Below are 18,566 nucleotides of genomic sequence, written 5' to 3'. Positions count from 1 at the left end.
AAACAGTCTAATCAGTTTGATCAATATTTTATATTTAGCTGCCGTCACCCGTAGTATGTCCCTGTCAGGTTTCAGATGAACAAATAGATTTAAACCTCTAATCTAATAAACTGCAATATTCTAGCTTTATGATCCATTAAAACTGGGATGCAATCATTTTAATTTGCGGTTGTACTAGATAAAAATGTAAGCTCAGATACCATGCTGAATTATGGCCATGTTTTCTCTCCCATTACACATTAACTCACACATTAACTCAAGAGCTGACTGTGCTAACTCTGCGTAGTTCTGATCTGTTTTAGGACCAAAGGTTTCCCAACTCAGGGTTAATCAACTCAAGAGTTTAGGCTTAGGCTCAGAGTTTGTTAAGCCTGCTTCCTGGAACAGACCCTGGTTTCATACATAAGATGTTTTGACAGCAAAGTGCAAACAGATCTTGTCATATATAGGCCGCATGGCAGGGGCACATATTCCCCTAATCCTGGCCCCTAACTAATACTAACACAGCCTTAAGGTTCAGTACGTTTGAAAGAATGCTTACTGTGCCATCTTACAATACTTTAGCCACAATAATCATATCACCTAAGAGTCCGCTGTGGCGAAAAATTGCAAGTCATGTCAGGACAGGACCTTATGTTATTTTAGAAAGAAATCCATTGATTCTATTTGAGTTTGCATTCAAAGAGGATAAATGATTTGATCTTAGACGTAACAGGAACAAATCTGTGATAGAAGCAGGCTCAGAGAGGGCAGCTGTTGAACTTAAACACATGAGGTGAGGGGACAGTTAACAGCCTTCCCCTTGAACACAAACTTGGAACTGGACACAGGAAAAGAGTGTAAAAACTAAAGGCTGTAAAATTAAAATGTAGTCAGCTAAGTTCGAGGAGTTTAATTCTATGTTTGCATTTTTTTAAACTTTTTCATATACACATTTTTTTTCCACTTGTAAATTATGTAAATGTACTACCGACGATGGTGCAAATGTCAGACACATTTAGACTGAGATTAAATCAAGTTTTCTGTTACATGCTTTGAACATCTACGTCAAAGCCTTTCTGAACAAGTTTGTAAAATGTATACTGTCCTGCTAGAGCCAGACACCTGCTTATATTGGCCATAGCACACGTCAATAAAATTGACAGCTCCAAAGGAAAGTTAATGACAGATCTATAGTATACTGGATGATGTATTTGCTTTGGCACTAGTATAACATTCTTTTCCTTCTTTGCTCAACTTCTTTAGAGCATGTGGAGTGACACAGTGGTGCCATACAGCACACAGGATATCTTACCAAATAAACACATTTTCCTTCTTTTATTTTGCTTTGTTTTGCTCGCCTGTTCTTGAATAGATCTCGCATGTCTTTTGAGAGAGAGAAATGAAGAGAAACACACAAAAAAATCCATGCAGGAACTCCACACATATCCAATAGCAAACAAGAAACTGCTGGGTATGTACATGCATACATGCCAAAAACCAAATTTATGGGCACTGCAGGGCCATTAACATGGAGCTGGTCCGCTGAGTACTACAAGCAGAACTGCGAATTAAATTCACTTTATCATTTGGTGACAGAAGTCCAAAAATGTTTATTACAATTAAATATATAATCGGAAAAAAGACATAAAAACTGAAAGATAAACTAGCTGTAGGTAATATATTTTAAAACATTTGAATTTAGAGACAGCCTGCTTACACGACCACGCTTTATAATATTTCTGTCCTCTGAGCTGTCGTGTAGTCCTCCTGCAAGGTGAGGGTGGTGCTAAGGACATGCCAAATAGATTTCATGCTGTACTGCATTTTGGAAACATGACCCCACAGCTAATACATTGTTAATGCTGTACAACTTAAACACACACCTAATACTCATATAAGACTGATGTTACCTTATTTTGACTGTCTCTGCAAACCTCTCACCAAAGTTTCTCACTTCTCTTTATCACCTCTCTTACTCTCTACTTCAAATGTCCTAACTCTTCGTGTACACACAGCAAAAAAATGTGTTTATTCAAGACGTATCTCCTTTTTATGGGCAGTGAAGCAGAGAGCTCAGAATTTCTCTCAATTTCTCTGTCACACGAGGCAACACAGACACGGCTTTCATCCCAAACCACAATAACAGATTGCCTATCACTGCTGGAAAAAAAAACAAACAAGGTTGTGTTTCTCTGAGCTCGATGTTCCAAAACATAATTCAATTAAGTCTGTCTCTCGTAAAGACATACACAGATTGTTGACTGTCGAGCTGGAAAATAAAAAAGACAAAGCTGTAACTTCCCTCCATGCTGGAGTCATTAACTGATCAAAGAGCATCTAATTCTCCTATAGCAGAGAATTGTTTTACATTCATCTGGAAATGTAACACCAATCCCAGAGTGTCACTTTTATTGCTGTATATAAATAAAAAATATAAAATAATATAATAAAATAGCTGTTGCCGTCGTTACAACTAGAGTTGGATGCTGACAGCCAGCTTTAATTCCTACTTTTCATTAAAAAGAATAATCAAAAACATGAATTTGCACTTTAATTAACCAGCAATCACTGACTATACCAGTGTTGCTTAGTTCCCTAACAGCTTTACTGAAACTTTGGTCTCTTGTCTATTGTAATCTTTGCAGGGCAATGAGTGTACTCGTCCAAAGTTCATATAAAAGAGGCACCTCTCTGCAATGTATCCCGAGTGAACTTTTAAGCTCATAGTAATGACTCATTAAAAATGTTGCATAATCAATATATTGAGCTAATAGCGTAGCTCTGAAACAGCTCTTCATTATTCAGATCAAATAATATATAAGTAATACAAACTAGTTTAGATAAAACTTATCCTGATTACATACAATTCAGTTTTAAGGCCTCTATAAAAAAGGAAAAACAAGGGACAGGGCTTCAGTTAAATCAGACCTTCCCAAAGTGTGGGGCCCACAGAGCCATTGCAGGGGGGGCGCGGTATGAAAAGGAAAAAAACAAAAAAACCCAACAAAACGCTTGGACACTGCTAGCATAATGGACAGGTTTTTGACGGGGCGCCCACACAAATGCAAAGCAGGAGATGAAGCATCGCTGAATATGTTTCCAAACCAACTTCATTCTAAGCCAAAGACTAGAAAATATGGTGAAGCATATCTTCCCTTTGGCTTCACCTGCACAAGTGCCAAGGTAGGTCTCCCCTGCAGAATTGGTTTTCCCTTCGTCGGGAGCAGCGCTGGGTTCTTCAAATCACGGACAAACAGTATCCCACATTCTTGATTTTTAGTTCACAAACACTAGTTGTAATGACTAACTACTCCTGACACTTTGGAGATGTTAGCTCTGTATACAGTAAAGTTACAGTGGGATACAAATAACATCAGGCTGAGCCTGCCGCGATTTGTTCCCCCGGTTCAAATCCCGGACAAACAGTATCCCACAGTTGTTTATGTTTTTAAACCGATTTTGCACAGAGAGGCATTTTTTGAAAAATGTATTGATAGCAATGTTGAATATTATTACACAGAAAAAAAACAGCTACACGTAAAATAATCACACCATGACGCCTCTGCTTTTGTAAATAGAGGGACATTAACTGCGTGTGTATATGTAAGCCTGTAAACCTGCAGATAGAGACAAAGTACTGTTAAGCTGACTATCTGTCATTCTGCAATTCATCTCATGTAAACAATAACGTGGCGCACAGCGTAACGTGACTCTAGTACCTCTGTATTCCTCGTTTACACGTACATGTGGACGAAAGGTCCAAACACATAGAAACAGCTGCATTTTCAAAAATACCCATGTAGGTGTGGACGTAGCGTAAAAGAGTTAGTAGTTTATTTTTTTAATACCTGTAATTTATTGCAGATTGCTTGTATTTAGTTAATTGTTTACTAATTGTTTGAGGTGTGAAATAAAGTGCAATGGAGCAAAATATGGGAGTGTGTGGTTAAAGGATGTGTTTGCGCATGCATGTGCGCGCGTGGCAAAAAAAGTTTGGGAACCACTGAGTTAAATGTTATATGCATCTAATCATTCTCTGATCAGTCACTGGGGATAGACACAGAGGGTGTAAACTGGTGCTGGCTTTTCAACACTCTGACCTTTCATGTGAAGAATGCTTTATTTCCATAGTCAATAATCAAGAGAGTCTGACCCTCCTAATTTTGTCATTGATTTTAATCAAACTATGTTGCTTGTATGATACAAATGGCCACACATAATGATCTCTGGTCTCTGATGTCTATTTAAAGCCACTTAGCTTCATTATAACAATCTCATCATTCTTATAGCTTATACTGCAATGCCAGTGTCAATTACTGTCTTGTAAGTCATAATTAGTTGACTACCTAAGCCTGTTTGGCGCATAGGGAATTCTATAATGAGGACAGCTGTCACAGAGAGCTGTCCTGAGATGACCTGTGTCCTGTAAAAACTGCCTATGACTCTCAGAAAGAACGCACGGAACGCTGACTCTGTTAAATTTACGGAAAATACGGAAAAGGTCAGAAAGTTTTCAGCCATCTGAGAACCCCCGCCCCCCAGAGTGCAGCTTTGATAGTAACTGTAAAAAAAGCAAATAAGCAAAAAAAAAAAGAAGAAGATGTTTTTCACTGGTTAGTCATTGTTTGGTTGTGTAACAAAGTCCCAGAAAAACTCTCCAATGTTTGTTACAAAGTCAATGACTGAAAGAAAGAATCTCGGGTTCTTAAAAAGAAATTCATTAACTTCTGGATTCTATTTTAATAGTCGTACATGCCCACAGTTTCTAAAAAAAAAATTATTTAAAAAAAAAAACAACCTGAAAGGCAAAAATACACTTTCCTATTTTGTGTTTTTATTTTACATAAAGACGCAAGCTCTGTATAAAATGCACTGGCATTTTTTTTTAAAGATAATTTGTATTCTAAAAACATAGGTAAGAATAAATGATCAACATGCAAATATATGATAAATAAAAGTTTATCATCTATCCAGTTGTCCTCATCATCAAACATGCACGTTCACATGATCTCATGTGTCATAGAGTCAACTACGTGCTGCAGAACTGAGAAGATATTTTCACGGCATGTCTGAGTAAGCAAAATATAACAAAAAAAAATAAAACAAAATAAAAATGAAAATAAATAAAATATAAAAAATCCCCACATTTGACAACTGTTTACTTCTGCATTATCCAAAGCTATTTGGGCCATTTGCTCAACAAATAAAATTTATGGTGTGACATCTGTTTTCACTGGAGCTTGAACTCATCTACAGACATAAAAGTTTGCAAGTCCCCCCCCCCCCCCAGTTTAGCACCCCACCCCCTCAAACAACTAATGTAAATGTGAAAGTACAACTTTTAAATGTAATGCAAACTGATTTAACATCTGCAGTTGGACCACATATTCAAGAACTAAGAGCTCGTTAATGCCAGTGTCCTGATATGCCCTCAGAAACTGTCCTGAGAAGCCTCTCTGCTATGGCATCTTTTTTAGTCACCTTCGTGAAGCACAAACATGCCAGGCATAGCGCTAAAGCCTGACTCCTTGCACTTCTGTTGCGTCGTTACACATAGTCTGTTTTTTTAATCAAACAACCCTTTAAAGTCCCTTCATTCATTTCTAAGTGACTATCTCAGTTTTATGTGTTGTTTTTACTCTGTAAAATGTGTGCACCTGAACTGTCGATAAAACAATCTAAACACATCAAAAATATTCAAAAACAAGGACACGTGACAGGTGACCTGCACCGCAGTAGGACCTTGCATTACGATACATGTGATAGGCTAACAGTTTAGAGAAGGCATACGGAAAAAATGAAGAAATCTATTATTAGACTGTCCATCAAGTCCTCAGATAACCTTCCCAACTCTAGCTTCTCCTGTGAGTCTGGGTGGTGTCTGGTTATTTGAGCCCTGGTATCTGTCATAACTCTTAATCTGACAGGTGGACAGATAAATTACCATCTCTGTCTGCTCAGCAGCTATAAGGAGCCTATGACTCAGAGTCACAAAGGACTGCAAAACACAGGAATATAAAATATCTATATTTACGTTTCAGTTATTCTAATAAAGAGGACACCAATTTAGAAGGTGAGTTGACACTGAAGGTGTATTAATGTCTTGTCAAAGGGTCCTCTTGTAGTTGTTCTGCCATTATCAACTAAAGGACACAGATAGCTGAATGCTTTGGCTGACTTCTGATAAGTTAACTTGAGGTAAACACAAAGTTGGATGTGGAATAATGAACATTGATTCTCGTGGCTATGTGGTATTTTTGTCTTTAGTGCTTTAGTTAATATTGTTTATTGCATATTTAATGTTTTGAGAACAAGAGACTGTGAATCAAATCTTTTAGGATTGTATTTGCGGCCCCCTTCAGTACACACATTATTTCTCAGAAGACTTTTCTACTCCATACTCTGCTCTTTTTTGAAATAATTAAGCAAAAATCCATTAAATGCTTAGATGCTGAATAATGTTCTTTAAGATCACTGGTTCCTTAAAATAAATAAAACCTATTATCAGAGGGAGGGCAGAAGGATGTTGGTTGCTAAACAACATTTAGTAGCATGCCTCCATAACAGAATAATAAGACTGCAGGGAGTTGTTGCTTATTGTAGACAATACAGGTCATCCTGACTTTGAGGTCAGAATACCTAAAGGAAATTCTGCATCACACTGATTGCAGCTTTCAAATATACTCCATCGGGTCAGTGCTGAAAGCTGAGAGTTACTGTATTTGCTAGGATGCGGATTTTCCATAAGATGCACAAAATTAGCTGTGTCATTAAAATGATGCCAATCATGTTGAAATTGTGTTTTTAAGTAATGTGCATATACAGTGCATCTTTATATAATAACTAATTTCATTTGTGTTTCCTGGTACGACTTACTGCTTTAAAACACAGGATATGGATTCAATTTCACAACTCACAATTCCAGTCCAAGCGTTGTCATGAAACACAAACATAAAGAGCAACACACATAAATCTGGCACAGGTTAAACTGTTTCCTCACCTGACAGCTTTCAACTGTAGTGTGCTCCATCCTGGGTGCAGGGGCAGGAGGCGGTGGTGGGGCCCTCCTCTTCTTGGTCTCAGCCTTGGGAGACAACCTCGGGATACTGGCGACAGACTGAGACTGGCCCAAGGTGCCGGACCAATTAGGTCCACTGGAGAACCCAGATACTGTGGACACGTCCTGTGGGTAACATGAAAAATAAAAGGAGAGGGAATCAGACTGACAAATGGGAGGAGGAAACATGAAAAAATGTACAAATTTAAGAGTTTGAAAAACATTTTTGTAATTAGTTTAAAGCAAGGAACAAATATGATCACTGACTTGTAAACATAAAAATGACTGATGGCTAAATTGCCATTAAATTTTCAAGGACAGCTCAGAGCTGTCTTTATCAAAAATTAAATCCAGTTCATTCTGGGTTCATCTAATATGTTAACGACCATATTTGGAGATGAGGGGATAAAACTTACAGGAGTTTAAGAACATGTTTAGCACAGCATTTAAAATGGTGCAGAACTCTGCTTGGGTCAAAAATCACAACTAAGTGTAATGAAACCCAGTTGCTTCTTAATTTATGACGTGTATCCAAACTTAACTTGAAAACTATTAGACAGCAAAATATCCTGTTGATTCACTGACAATCTTGATTTCAAGGGTTATGTTTAGTGTAAAAGCTGACACGTGTATTCTTAACATCCACATCTAGGAAAGCCACAAACAAAATGAATAAAAACATGCACGCGTGCACAGACTATGAATGCAATGCACAGGAACATTTCTGAAAATACAGTCTATTCTTCAGTCATGACAATTATTGCAACATTTGATCAAATTGAGAGTGCGACCACATTTTCAAAGGGTGGCTGCTCCCGACCAAAGCATTGAAACAAAAATGGGTTTCGATTTCTGATCAAAGAGGGCCTAAAGTGCTCGTGAAAACCTCCACCTTCCTGTGGCTCAGCTTGGTACAGACCTTTGCAACAACAGGAGCACCAAAACCACAGCTCAAAACCCCATGATCGAAGAAAACAAAAAGTGCTTTAAAGCAGATTAATTGATGAGTTCAGACAATGCCTGGATACAACATAAAAGCAGAGCAAAAAGGAGCATAAAGTTCAGGTCATTAGGATTAATTGGGCCTTAGGTTATAACATCTCACAGTGGGGAAGGATGGGAAAAGAACAAGGCTTCAGAAAAAAAGAAATCTATAAGGAAAGTATAGCATGCCTGCAATTTTTCTTTCTTGCTTGTTACACACAAGACTATCGTTATTTACAGCACTGTCGGCCGATGTTTTTTTTTCCCTTTTACTTACTTCCGAAAAGAAAACCTTATTTCTGCCCTTCAATGGGCTACTGAACAAATTTAAACTTTTTAAAATTATGCAAAATGCAAAACGCTTAGCTGTGTCTCTAATAAAACTGCTGTAACTTCAGAGGTAATGTTCATATGTTGATTAATGGTTTTCTTTCGTTTTTGATATACTGCAGAATATTTTTATAAAATCCCAGGCCAGGAAAATCACCTTCATGTTTTTCTGTGTTTTATCTTCAGCTACTTTGACACAAAGGCATCTGCTGTGATGCTCACACCTTTGATAAAGTCTCAAAAGTGTCAGCTTCCTTTTTATAGATACAAAAATATGTAAATGTACTGATCTGAATTATAATATTTCTGACTGAGGCAAAATTTCCCTGATTCAAATTGAATTGAATCTAATCGAATCGTGGATCGAATCGATTCAGGGCCTTGTGAATCGGAATCGATTCTAGAAATCATTGACGATACCCAGCCCTACTATCCTCCTAATATATAATCACTAATATATAATTTACTATTGTGCAATAAAATAAAAGCTTCTAACTTCCTCTATCCTTATAACCATGGCAAAACTCAATATGTCTATGACTGTAAAAACACAAATGGAAGGCTTAAAGGGGAATATTAACACAGAACCACCTGAAACTGAAGCAGAACACACACACACACATTATATATATATATATATATATATATATATATATATATATATATACATATATATATAAACTAATTACATATATAGACTACACGCCTTTGGAACAGAGGATCGCAAGTTCGATTCCTGCCTGGGGCGTCTGTATCCAGTAAGGGTCCTAAGGCTAGACCCCCTATGCTGAGCAAGCCTACCGCAGACATGAGCGAGACAGATAAATATGAAGGCATGCCGGCTCGGACGTCGCCCGGATCAACAAGGTCCGCGTCAGGTGTTGAGGAACCAGGGCACCCTGACGAAAAGTGGGCTACTGGAACAAGAAGGCATCGGTGGGCAAGAGACGAAAACAGGGCGTTGTTGGAATGCTACTATGCAAGTAACCCCGGCGGAAGGGGCTACATGAATAGGATGAGGGACCTATGGATTCTTCGATACCCAACATCCACAATGTGCGACAAATAAGGTGCCTAAGAAATACAGCAAGCTGTCCATACCTGAGGCCTTGGAAACTGCCAAGCAAAGACTCACAGCCTTGGCCAGCCGCTTGAGGAGGTACACCAGAGAGATAGAAGGCAGGAGAATAAACCAGCTGTTCTCCACAGAACCAGCAAAGGTGTACTCTCAGTGGCAAGGGAACAATAAGAGAACAGCACCACCAAAGCTGGAGACGGAGCAATACTGGAAGAGCATATGGGAGAAGGATGCAACCCATAACGGCAATGCTCAGTGGCTAGAGGATCTGACTGCACTCCACGAGCGTCTGGCAGCACAAATGAACCAGCTGCTAGTTAACGAGAGACACCCGGAATGGCTAACTGAAGGCCGGACGGTCCTGATCCCCAAGGACCCCAAGAAGGGACCGGTCCCAACCAACTACCGACCAATAACCTGCCTCAGTACTACATGGAAGCTCCTGTCAGGCATCATATCGGCTAAGATGAACAGGCACATGGGTCAATACATGAGCGGGACACAGAAAGGAATTGGCAAGAATACCAGAGGCGCAAAACACCAGCTACTGGTAGACAGAACAATCAGCCGAGACTGCAAGACCAGACTGACCAACCTGTGCACTGACCAACCTGTGCACTGCCTGGATTGATTACAAGAAGGCCTATGACTCAATGCCCCACAGCTGGATACTGGAATGCCTAGAATTGTACAAGATCAATGGGACCCTAAGAGCCTTCATCAGGAACTCAATGGGGATGTGGCGTACAACACTAGAGGCCAACTCCAAGCCCATAGCACAATTCACCATCAAGTGCGGGATCTACCAAGGAGATGCTCTGTCCCCACTGCTGTTCTGCATAGGCCTGAACCCCCTCAGTGAGATCATTAACAAGACTGGCTACGGATACCGACTACAGAACGGAGCAGTTGTCAGCCACCTCCTGTACATGGATGACATCAAGCTGTATGCCAAGAGTGAACGAGACATCGATTCACTGATCCACACTACCAGGCTATACAGCAATGACATTGGAATGTCGTTCGGACTGGAGAAGTGTAGTCGGATGGTAACAAAGAGAGGGAAGGTAGTCAGAACTGAGGGGATTGAACTACCAGAAGGCAACATTGCAGACATAGAGGACAGTTACAAGTACTTGGGGATCCCACAGGCGAATGGGAACCATGAAGAGGCCGCTAGAAAAGCTGCAACCACCAAGTACCTGCAGAGGGTCAGGCAAGTCCTGAGGAGTCAGCTGAATGGTAAGAACAAGATCCGGGCCATCAACACGTACGCCCTGCCCGTGATCAGGTACCCTGCTGGGGTAATAGGCTGGCCAAAGGAGGAGATAGAAGCCACTGACATAAAGACAAGAAAGCTCCTTACCATGCATGGAGGGTTTCACCCCAAGTCCAGCACCCTGAGGCTGTACGCTAAGCGGAAGGAAGGGGGCCGGGGACTGGTGAGTGTCAGCACCACAGTCCAGGATGAGACAACGAACATCCAAGAATACATTAGGAAGATGGCCCCAACTGACCGAGTGCTCAGTGAATACCTCAGGCAGCAGAAACCCAAGAAAGAGGAGGGAGACGAGGAACCATCATGGAAGGACAGGCCCCTGCACGGTATGTACCACCGGCAGATAGAGGAGGTGGCTGATATCCAGAAATCCTACCAGTGGCTGGACAAAGCTGGACTGAAAGACAGCACAGAGGCACTAATCATGGCAGCACAAGAACAAGCTCTGAGCACAAGATCCATAGAGGCTGGGGTCTATCACACCAGGCAAGACCCCAGGTGCAGGCTGTGTAAAGATGCCCCAGAGACAATCCAGCACATAACAGCAGGGTGCAAGATGCTAGCAGGCAAGGCATACATGGAACGCCATAACCAAGTGGCCGGCATAGTGTACAGGAACATCTGTGCCGAGTATAACCTGGAAGTCCCGAGGTCAAAATGGGAGATGCCCCCAAGGGTGGTGGAGAATGACCGAGCTACGATCCTGTGGGACTTCCAGATACAGACGGACAAAATGGTGGTGGCTAACCAACCGGACATAGTGGTGGTAGACAAACAGAAGAAGATGGCCGTAGTGATCGATGTAGCGGTTCCGAATGACAGCAATATCAGGAAGAAGGAACACGAGAAGCTGGAGAAATACCAAGGGCTCAGAGAAGAGCTCGAGAGGATGTGGAGGGTGAAGGTAACGGTGGTCCCCGTGGTAATCGGAGCACTAGGTGCGGTGACTCCCAAGCTAGGCGAGTGGCTCCAGCAGATCCCAGGAACAACATCGGAGATCTCTGTCCAGAAGAGCGCAGTCCTGGGAACAGCTAAGATACTGCGCAGGACCCTCAAGCTCCCAGGCCTCTGGTAGAGGACCCGAGCTTGAAGGATAAACCGCCCGCAGGGGCGTGCTGGGTGTTTTTTATAGATATAAAAAAATATGTGCCACAAGCCTGTTCTGTCATTTTTAACAGTTCGCTGTGTTGTGTGACTTGTGCATCTATGTTGTGACAGGAGTAACATCAGAGTGATGCAGAGGCAGAGGAGATGGCAGACAGAGGCTGACAGAATAAAAAAAAAATGCTGGAAGAGAGGAATGATGCGATTCCCATATGGAATCTTCAAAAACAAAAGTATGTTTTCACCTCAACAAAAATATAATGTTCAAAGTGGAAAATTCACATGAACTCTCCCTGACTTTTTCACCCTTTTCACCGTGGTAAACAATCTGAAATGTGTGGAAACAGTGAGAGAGGAAAACAGAACAAAAGGTACTCCAGCTCTTTTGGGGGGAAATGGAGTTCACAGCACATTTATAATTACAAAGTGTGTAACACAAAGTCAACCTTTTGAAGCTCTGTATAACTAGGATCATGACTTACACACTGAATCTCCTGGGAATTCCTTTCATGTTTTTATGGACAGGAAATTAACTTACTGACATTTTGTTACTGACATATATTTAATACATATATATATACATATACACACATATATATATATACACACACACACAGATATATATATATATATATATATACATATATATATATACATACATATATATGTATATATATGTATGTATATACATATATATACTACGGCCGTAGTGATCGATGTAGCGGTTCCCAATGACAGCAATATCAGGAAGAAGGAACACGAGAAGCTGGAGAAATACCAAGGGCTCAGAGAAGAGCTCGAGAGGATGTGGAGGGTGAAGGTAACGGTGGTCCCCGTGGTAATCGGAGCACTAGGTGCGGTGACTCCCAAGCTAGGCGAGTGGGTCCAGCAGATCCCGGGAAAAACATCGGAGATCTCTGTCCAGAAGAGCGCAGTCCTGGGAACAGCTAAGATACTGCGCAGGACCCTCAAGCTCCCAGGCCTCTGGTAGAGGACCCGAGCTTGAAGGATGAACCGCCCGCAGGGGCGTGCTGGGTGTTTTTATATATATAGGGATGGGTGCCGGTGTCCGGTGCCATGATGGCACCGGTTCTGACATAAACGGTAGTAACTAGACCGAAAAGCAGAGCACATTTCGGTGCTTTATTTCGGTGCTTTTTTTTCCTGAGCTGTGATACACTTCTAGCCAATCATTTTACGTTTCCGAGGATAGTAGGCGGGGCCAGGTACGTACGTTCTGTTAGAGCAGAGCTACAGATTTAAAATGTCCAAGGCGAAGCGGTCAAAAGTCTGGCTGTACTTCACAGCAAAATATGCAAACTCCGCAGCCTGCAACAAGTGCTTTAAGCTGATACTGTGATACTGTCAAAGGAGGTAACACCAAGAATCCGATTAAACACCTGGCGACGCATAGCGGTTTTTTTAAAAGCCGAGAAATGCGCCGTATTTGATAGCTTGCTGCGAGACCTCACACCGTGCACGTCGGGTGGGTTGCCAGTTATCGGACCCGGAGCAACATCCCCCAAAAACCTGAAGAATAGAGTCCTGGCCCCTAGCCCTGCCAGTGTAGCAGAAATGATGACTGATGATGATGGCAGCAGCAGCCGTTCTTCTCTGCGTGAGTAGCTTCATGTTGTTCGTGTGTAATTTACATTGAGTAGGCTAACCACGTTATTACATTAATGCATGTAAGGTGAACTAGCAAACATCATCATAGCTACATGCGGCTGTCTTCTTGTTTGATGGCAGATACTCCCTTCACCCTGGCCAAAAAGGCTAAAATGACCAAAGAAAAAGTGGGAAACAGTTAAACATGAGAGGGTTTAAGTTTGTGGTTTTTCCATTGTTTAAGCACTGCTTCCAGCCAAGAGTGATGCCATATATGCCACATAGCTGCAGAAAAGGCACACATTGTTATCTTTTTACAAAAAAAAACAGCTGAACATGAGAGGTTTTTGGACAAAGTTTGTGTTCTCCATTCTTTAAGCACCGGTTCGAGCACCGTTTAAGCACCGGCACCGTTTCAAAAGTACCGATTTGGCACCGGTATCGGATAAAACCTAAACGATACCCATCCCTATATATATACATATATACATATATATATATATATATATATATATATATATATATATATATATATATATATATATATATATATATATATAAAACACCCAGCACGCCCCTGCGGGCAGTTTATCCTTCAAGCTCGGGTCCTCTACCAGAGGCCTGTGAGCTTGAGGGTCCTGCGCAGTATCTTAGCTGTTCCCAGGACTGCGCTCTTCTGGACAGAGATCTCTGATGTTATTCCCGGGATCTGCTGGAGCCACTTGCCTAGCTTGGGAGTCACCGCACCTAGTGCTCCGATTACCACGGGGACCACCGTTACCTTCCCCCTCCACATCCTCTCGAGCTCTTCTCTGAGCCTTTGGTATTTCTCCAGCTTCTCGTGCTCCTTCTTCCTGATATTGCTGTCACTCTGAACCGCTACATCGATCACTACGGCCGTCTTCTTCTGTTTGTCTACCACCACTATGTCCGGTTGGTTAGCCACCACCATTTTGTCCGTCTGTATCTGGAAGTCCCACAGGATCTTAGCTCGGTCATTCTCCACCACCCTTGGGGGCATCTCCCATTTTGACCTCGGGACTTCCAGGTTATACTCGGCACAGATGTTCCTGTACACTATGCCGACCACTTGGTTATGGCGTTCCATGTATGCCTTGCCTGCTAGCATCTTGCACCCTGCTGTTATGTGCTGGATTGTCTCTGGGGCATCTTTACACAGCCTGCACCTGGGGTCTTGCCTGGTGTGATAGACCCCAGCCTCTATGGATCTTGTACTCAGAGCTTGTTCTTGTGCTGCCATGATTAGTGCCTCTGTGCTGTCTTTTAGTCCAGCTTTGTCCAGCCACTGGTAGGATTTCTGGATATCAGCCACCTCCTCTATCTGCCGGTGGTACATACCGTGCAGGGGCCTGTCCTTCCATGATGGTTCCTCGTCTCCCTCCTCTTTCTTGGGTTTCTGCTGCCTGAGGTATTCACTGAGCACTCGGTCAGTTGGGGCCATCTTCCTAATGTATTCTTGGATGTTCGTTGTCTCATCCTGGACTGTGGTGCTGACACTCACCAGTCCCTGGCCCCCTTCCTTCCGCTTAGCGTACAGCCTCAGGGTGCTGGACTTGGGGTGAAACCCTCCATGCATGGTAAGGAGCTTTCTTGTCTTTATGTCAGTGGCTTCTATCTCCTCCTTTGGCCAGCCTATTACCCCAGCAGGGTACCTGATCACGGGCAGGGCGTACGTGTTGATGGCCCGGATCTTGTTCTTACCATTCAGCTGACTCCTCAGGACTTGCCTGACCCTCTGCAGGTACTTGGTGGTTGCAGCTTTTCTAGCGGCCTCTTCATGGTTCCCATTCGCCTGCGGGATCCCCAGGTACTTGTAACTGTCCTCTATGTCTGCAATGTTGCCTTCTGGTAACCTGATCCCCTCAGTTCTGACTACCTTCCCTCTCTTTGTTACCATCCGACTACACTTCTCCAGTCCGAACGACATTCCAATGTCACTGCTGTACAGCCTGGTAGTGTGGATCAGTGAATCGATGTCTTGTTCACTCTTGGCATACAGCTTGATGTCATCCATGTACAGGAGGTGGCTGACAACTGCTCCGTTCCGTAGTCGGTATCTGTAGCCAGTCTTGTTAATGATCTCACTGAGGGGGTTCAGGCCTATGCAGAACAGCAGTGGGGACAGATCATCTCCTTGGTAGACCCCGCACTTGATGGTGACTTGTGCTATGGGCTTGGAGTTGGCCTCTAGTGTTGTACGTCACATCCCCATTGAGTTCCTGATGAAGGCTCTTAGGGTCCCATTGATCTTGTACAATTCTAGGCATTCCAGTATCCAGCTGTGGGGCATTGAGTCATAGGCCTTCTTGTAATCAATCCAGGCAGTGCACAGGTTGGTCAGTCTGGTCTTGCAGTCTCGGCTGACTGTTCTGTCTACCAGTAGCTGGTGTTTTGCGCCTCTGGTATTCTTGCCAATTCCTTTCTGTGTCCCGCTCATGTATTGACCCATGTGCCTGTTCATCTTAGCCGATATGATGCCTGACAGGAGCTTCCATGTAGTACTGAGGCAGGTTATTGGTCGGTAGTTGGAGGGGACCGGTCCCTTCTTGGGGTCCTTGGGGATCAGGACCTTCCGACCTTCAGTTAGCCATTCCGGGTGTCTCTCGTTAACTAGCAGCTGGTTCATTTGTGCTGCCAGACGCTCGTGGAGTGCAGTCAGCTTCTTTAGCCAGTAGACGTGAACCATGTCGGGCCCTGGTGCTGTCCAACTCTTCATACTGGAGACCCTTTCTTGGATATCTGCCACTATGATGGTTACTGGACCCTGTTCAGGGAGGTCGCTATGGTCTGCCCTCAGATCCACTAGCCACTGAGCATTGCCGTTATGGGTTGCGTCCTTCTCCCATATGCTCTTCCAGTATTGCTCCGTCTCCAGCCTTGGTGGTGCTGTTCTCTTATTATTATTGTTCCCTTGCCACTGAGAGTACACCTTTGCTGGTTCTGTGGAGAACAGCTGGTTTATTCTCCTGCCTTCTATCTCTCTGGTGTACCTCCTCAAGCGGCTGGCCAAGGCTGTGAGTCTTTGCTTGGCAGTTTCCAAGGCCTCAGGTATGGACAGCTTGCTGTATTTCTTATGCACCTTCTTTGTCGCACCTTTCTGCAACTCCGTTAGTTGGCTAACCTCCCTCCGTGCTACTTTGATCTTGCCCTCTAGCCTCCTTCTCCATGGAGGGTACTGCCTCTTGTTGCTGTTCAACTTGTAGCCAAGCATCTCACTGATCACTGCTGCCGTTTTGTAGATCAGCTTGTTAGTGTCGGTAATCGTGGTTGTAGGTATTGTGTGTGTGTGTGTGTGTGTGTGTGTGTATATATGTATATATATATATGTATATATATATATATATGTGTGTATATATATATATATATATATATATATATATATGTATATATGTGTGTGTATATATATATATATATATATATATATATATATGTGTATATATGTGTATATATGTGTGTATATATATATATATATATATATATATATATATATATATATACATATACACATATATACATATATATATATATATACATGCTAAACTTTACCTCTCACTAATTGCTGTATCATTATTCATTTTGACATTTTCTGGATACTCTGAATTTTCCCTACTTCTATCTTTTAATGCTTCTGTCTTTCATTTAATCTAATTTGTTTTAATGACTTACTGGTTTTGTTATCATTAACTGTTTATTGTGTTATTGTGAAGCACTTTGGTATACCCTTGGTTTTAAATGTGCTATACAAATAAACCTGTATTGTATTGTATATTAAGAAGTATACGAGATCAAAATGGGAGACGCCTCTTAGGGTGGTTGAGAATAACTGAGCTAAGATCCTGTGGGACTTCCAGATACAGATGGACAAAATGGTGGCTAACCAACCGGACATAGTAGTGATAGACAAGCAGAAGAAGACGGCTGTAGTGATAGACGTAGTGATACCGAATGACAGCAACATCAGGAAGAAGGAACACGAGAAGCTGAAGATGTACCAAAGGCTCAGAGAAGAGCTCGAGAAGATGTGGAGGGTGAAGGCAACAGTGGTCCCAGTGGTAATTGGAGCACAAGGTGCAGTGACTCCCAAGCCAGGCGAGTGGCTCCAGCAGATCTCAGGAACAACATCTGCGATCTCTGTCCAGAAGAGCACAGTCCTAGGAACAGCTAAGATACTGCACAGGACCCTCAAGCTCCAAGTGCTCTGGTAGGACCCGAGCTTGAAGGAAATAAGAACAGGGCCCTGTTGGAATGCTACTCCGTTTCCAGCAGAAGAGGTTACTTGACTAGGATGTGGAACCTATGGAACCTTCGATACCCAGCAGACTGACAGAGAAACAACTAATAGCTTGGTGTTCCAACATTGAGTAGAAGGAACTGCTTTCACAGCTAGAGATCCATAAGGTATATAGCACAAATGCTATGGCAAGGGAGAGCCAGGACAACAAGTCAGGCGGGAGATATTACCTCCACCCGAGATTGAGTACCAGGCCCCAAGTACGATGGAAGAAGGAGCACTGAGTGCGAGCGTAGCTGACCAGAACGAGAGGATCATGGTGAAACTGGAAACCTGGACCCTCTGTAGTTGGTTACCAAGACTACATGAAGTACCCTCTGAAAGTCTACTAGAAGATGTGAATGCAGCACTAAGGAAAATTCCTACTGCAAACAGCAAGCTGCCCATATCTGACGCCTTAGAAACTGCCAAGCAAATACTCACAGCCTTGGCTAACCACTTGAAAAGGTATAGCAGAGAGATAGAAGGCAGGAGAATAAACCAGCTGTTCTGCACGGACACATCCAAGGTGTACTCTCAATAGCAAGGGAACAATATAAGAACAGCGTCACCAAGGCTGGAGACGGAGCAGTATTGGAAGAGCATATGGGAGAAGGATGCAACCTAAAAGAACAATGATCAGTGGCAAGTGGATCTAAGAGCAGTATGAAAAAAAAAAAAAAACGCTTGGACACCGCTAGCATAATTGACAGGTTTTTGACGGGGCTTCCACACAAACGCAAAGCAGGAGATGAAGCATCGCCAAATATGTTTCCAAACCAACCAGCGCGAACATTTTTCTTGTAAAACAAAGGGGGGCCTAGCAAAAAAAGTTTGAGAACCACTGTATTAG

The 18,566-nt window shown here is 42.5% G+C and overlaps 1 protein-coding gene across 9 annotated transcripts in view; it reads right to left on the bottom strand.

Annotated features, from left to right (window-relative positions):
* The window catches only part of cobl (cordon-bleu WH2 repeat protein), a 72,551-nt gene that overhangs the window by 29,899 nt on the left and 24,086 nt on the right, over nt 1-18,566 (bottom strand). For all 9 annotated transcript variants that reach the window (XM_082552845.1, XM_082552849.1, XM_082552846.1 and 6 more), the window contains one exon: nt 6,983-7,165. In XM_082552845.1, the coding sequence (XP_082408971.1) occupies nt 6,983-7,165 (183 nt within the window). The remainder of the gene's footprint in view (nt 1-6,982; nt 7,166-18,566) is intronic.

This window comes from Aulonocara stuartgranti (assembly GCF_965226115.1).
Source record: "Aulonocara stuartgranti genome assembly, chromosome: 11".
In the NCBI taxonomy this organism is placed as follows: Eukaryota; Metazoa; Chordata; class Actinopteri; order Cichliformes; family Cichlidae; genus Aulonocara; species Aulonocara stuartgranti.
This window is presented reverse-complemented; position numbering and strand designations above follow the sequence as displayed.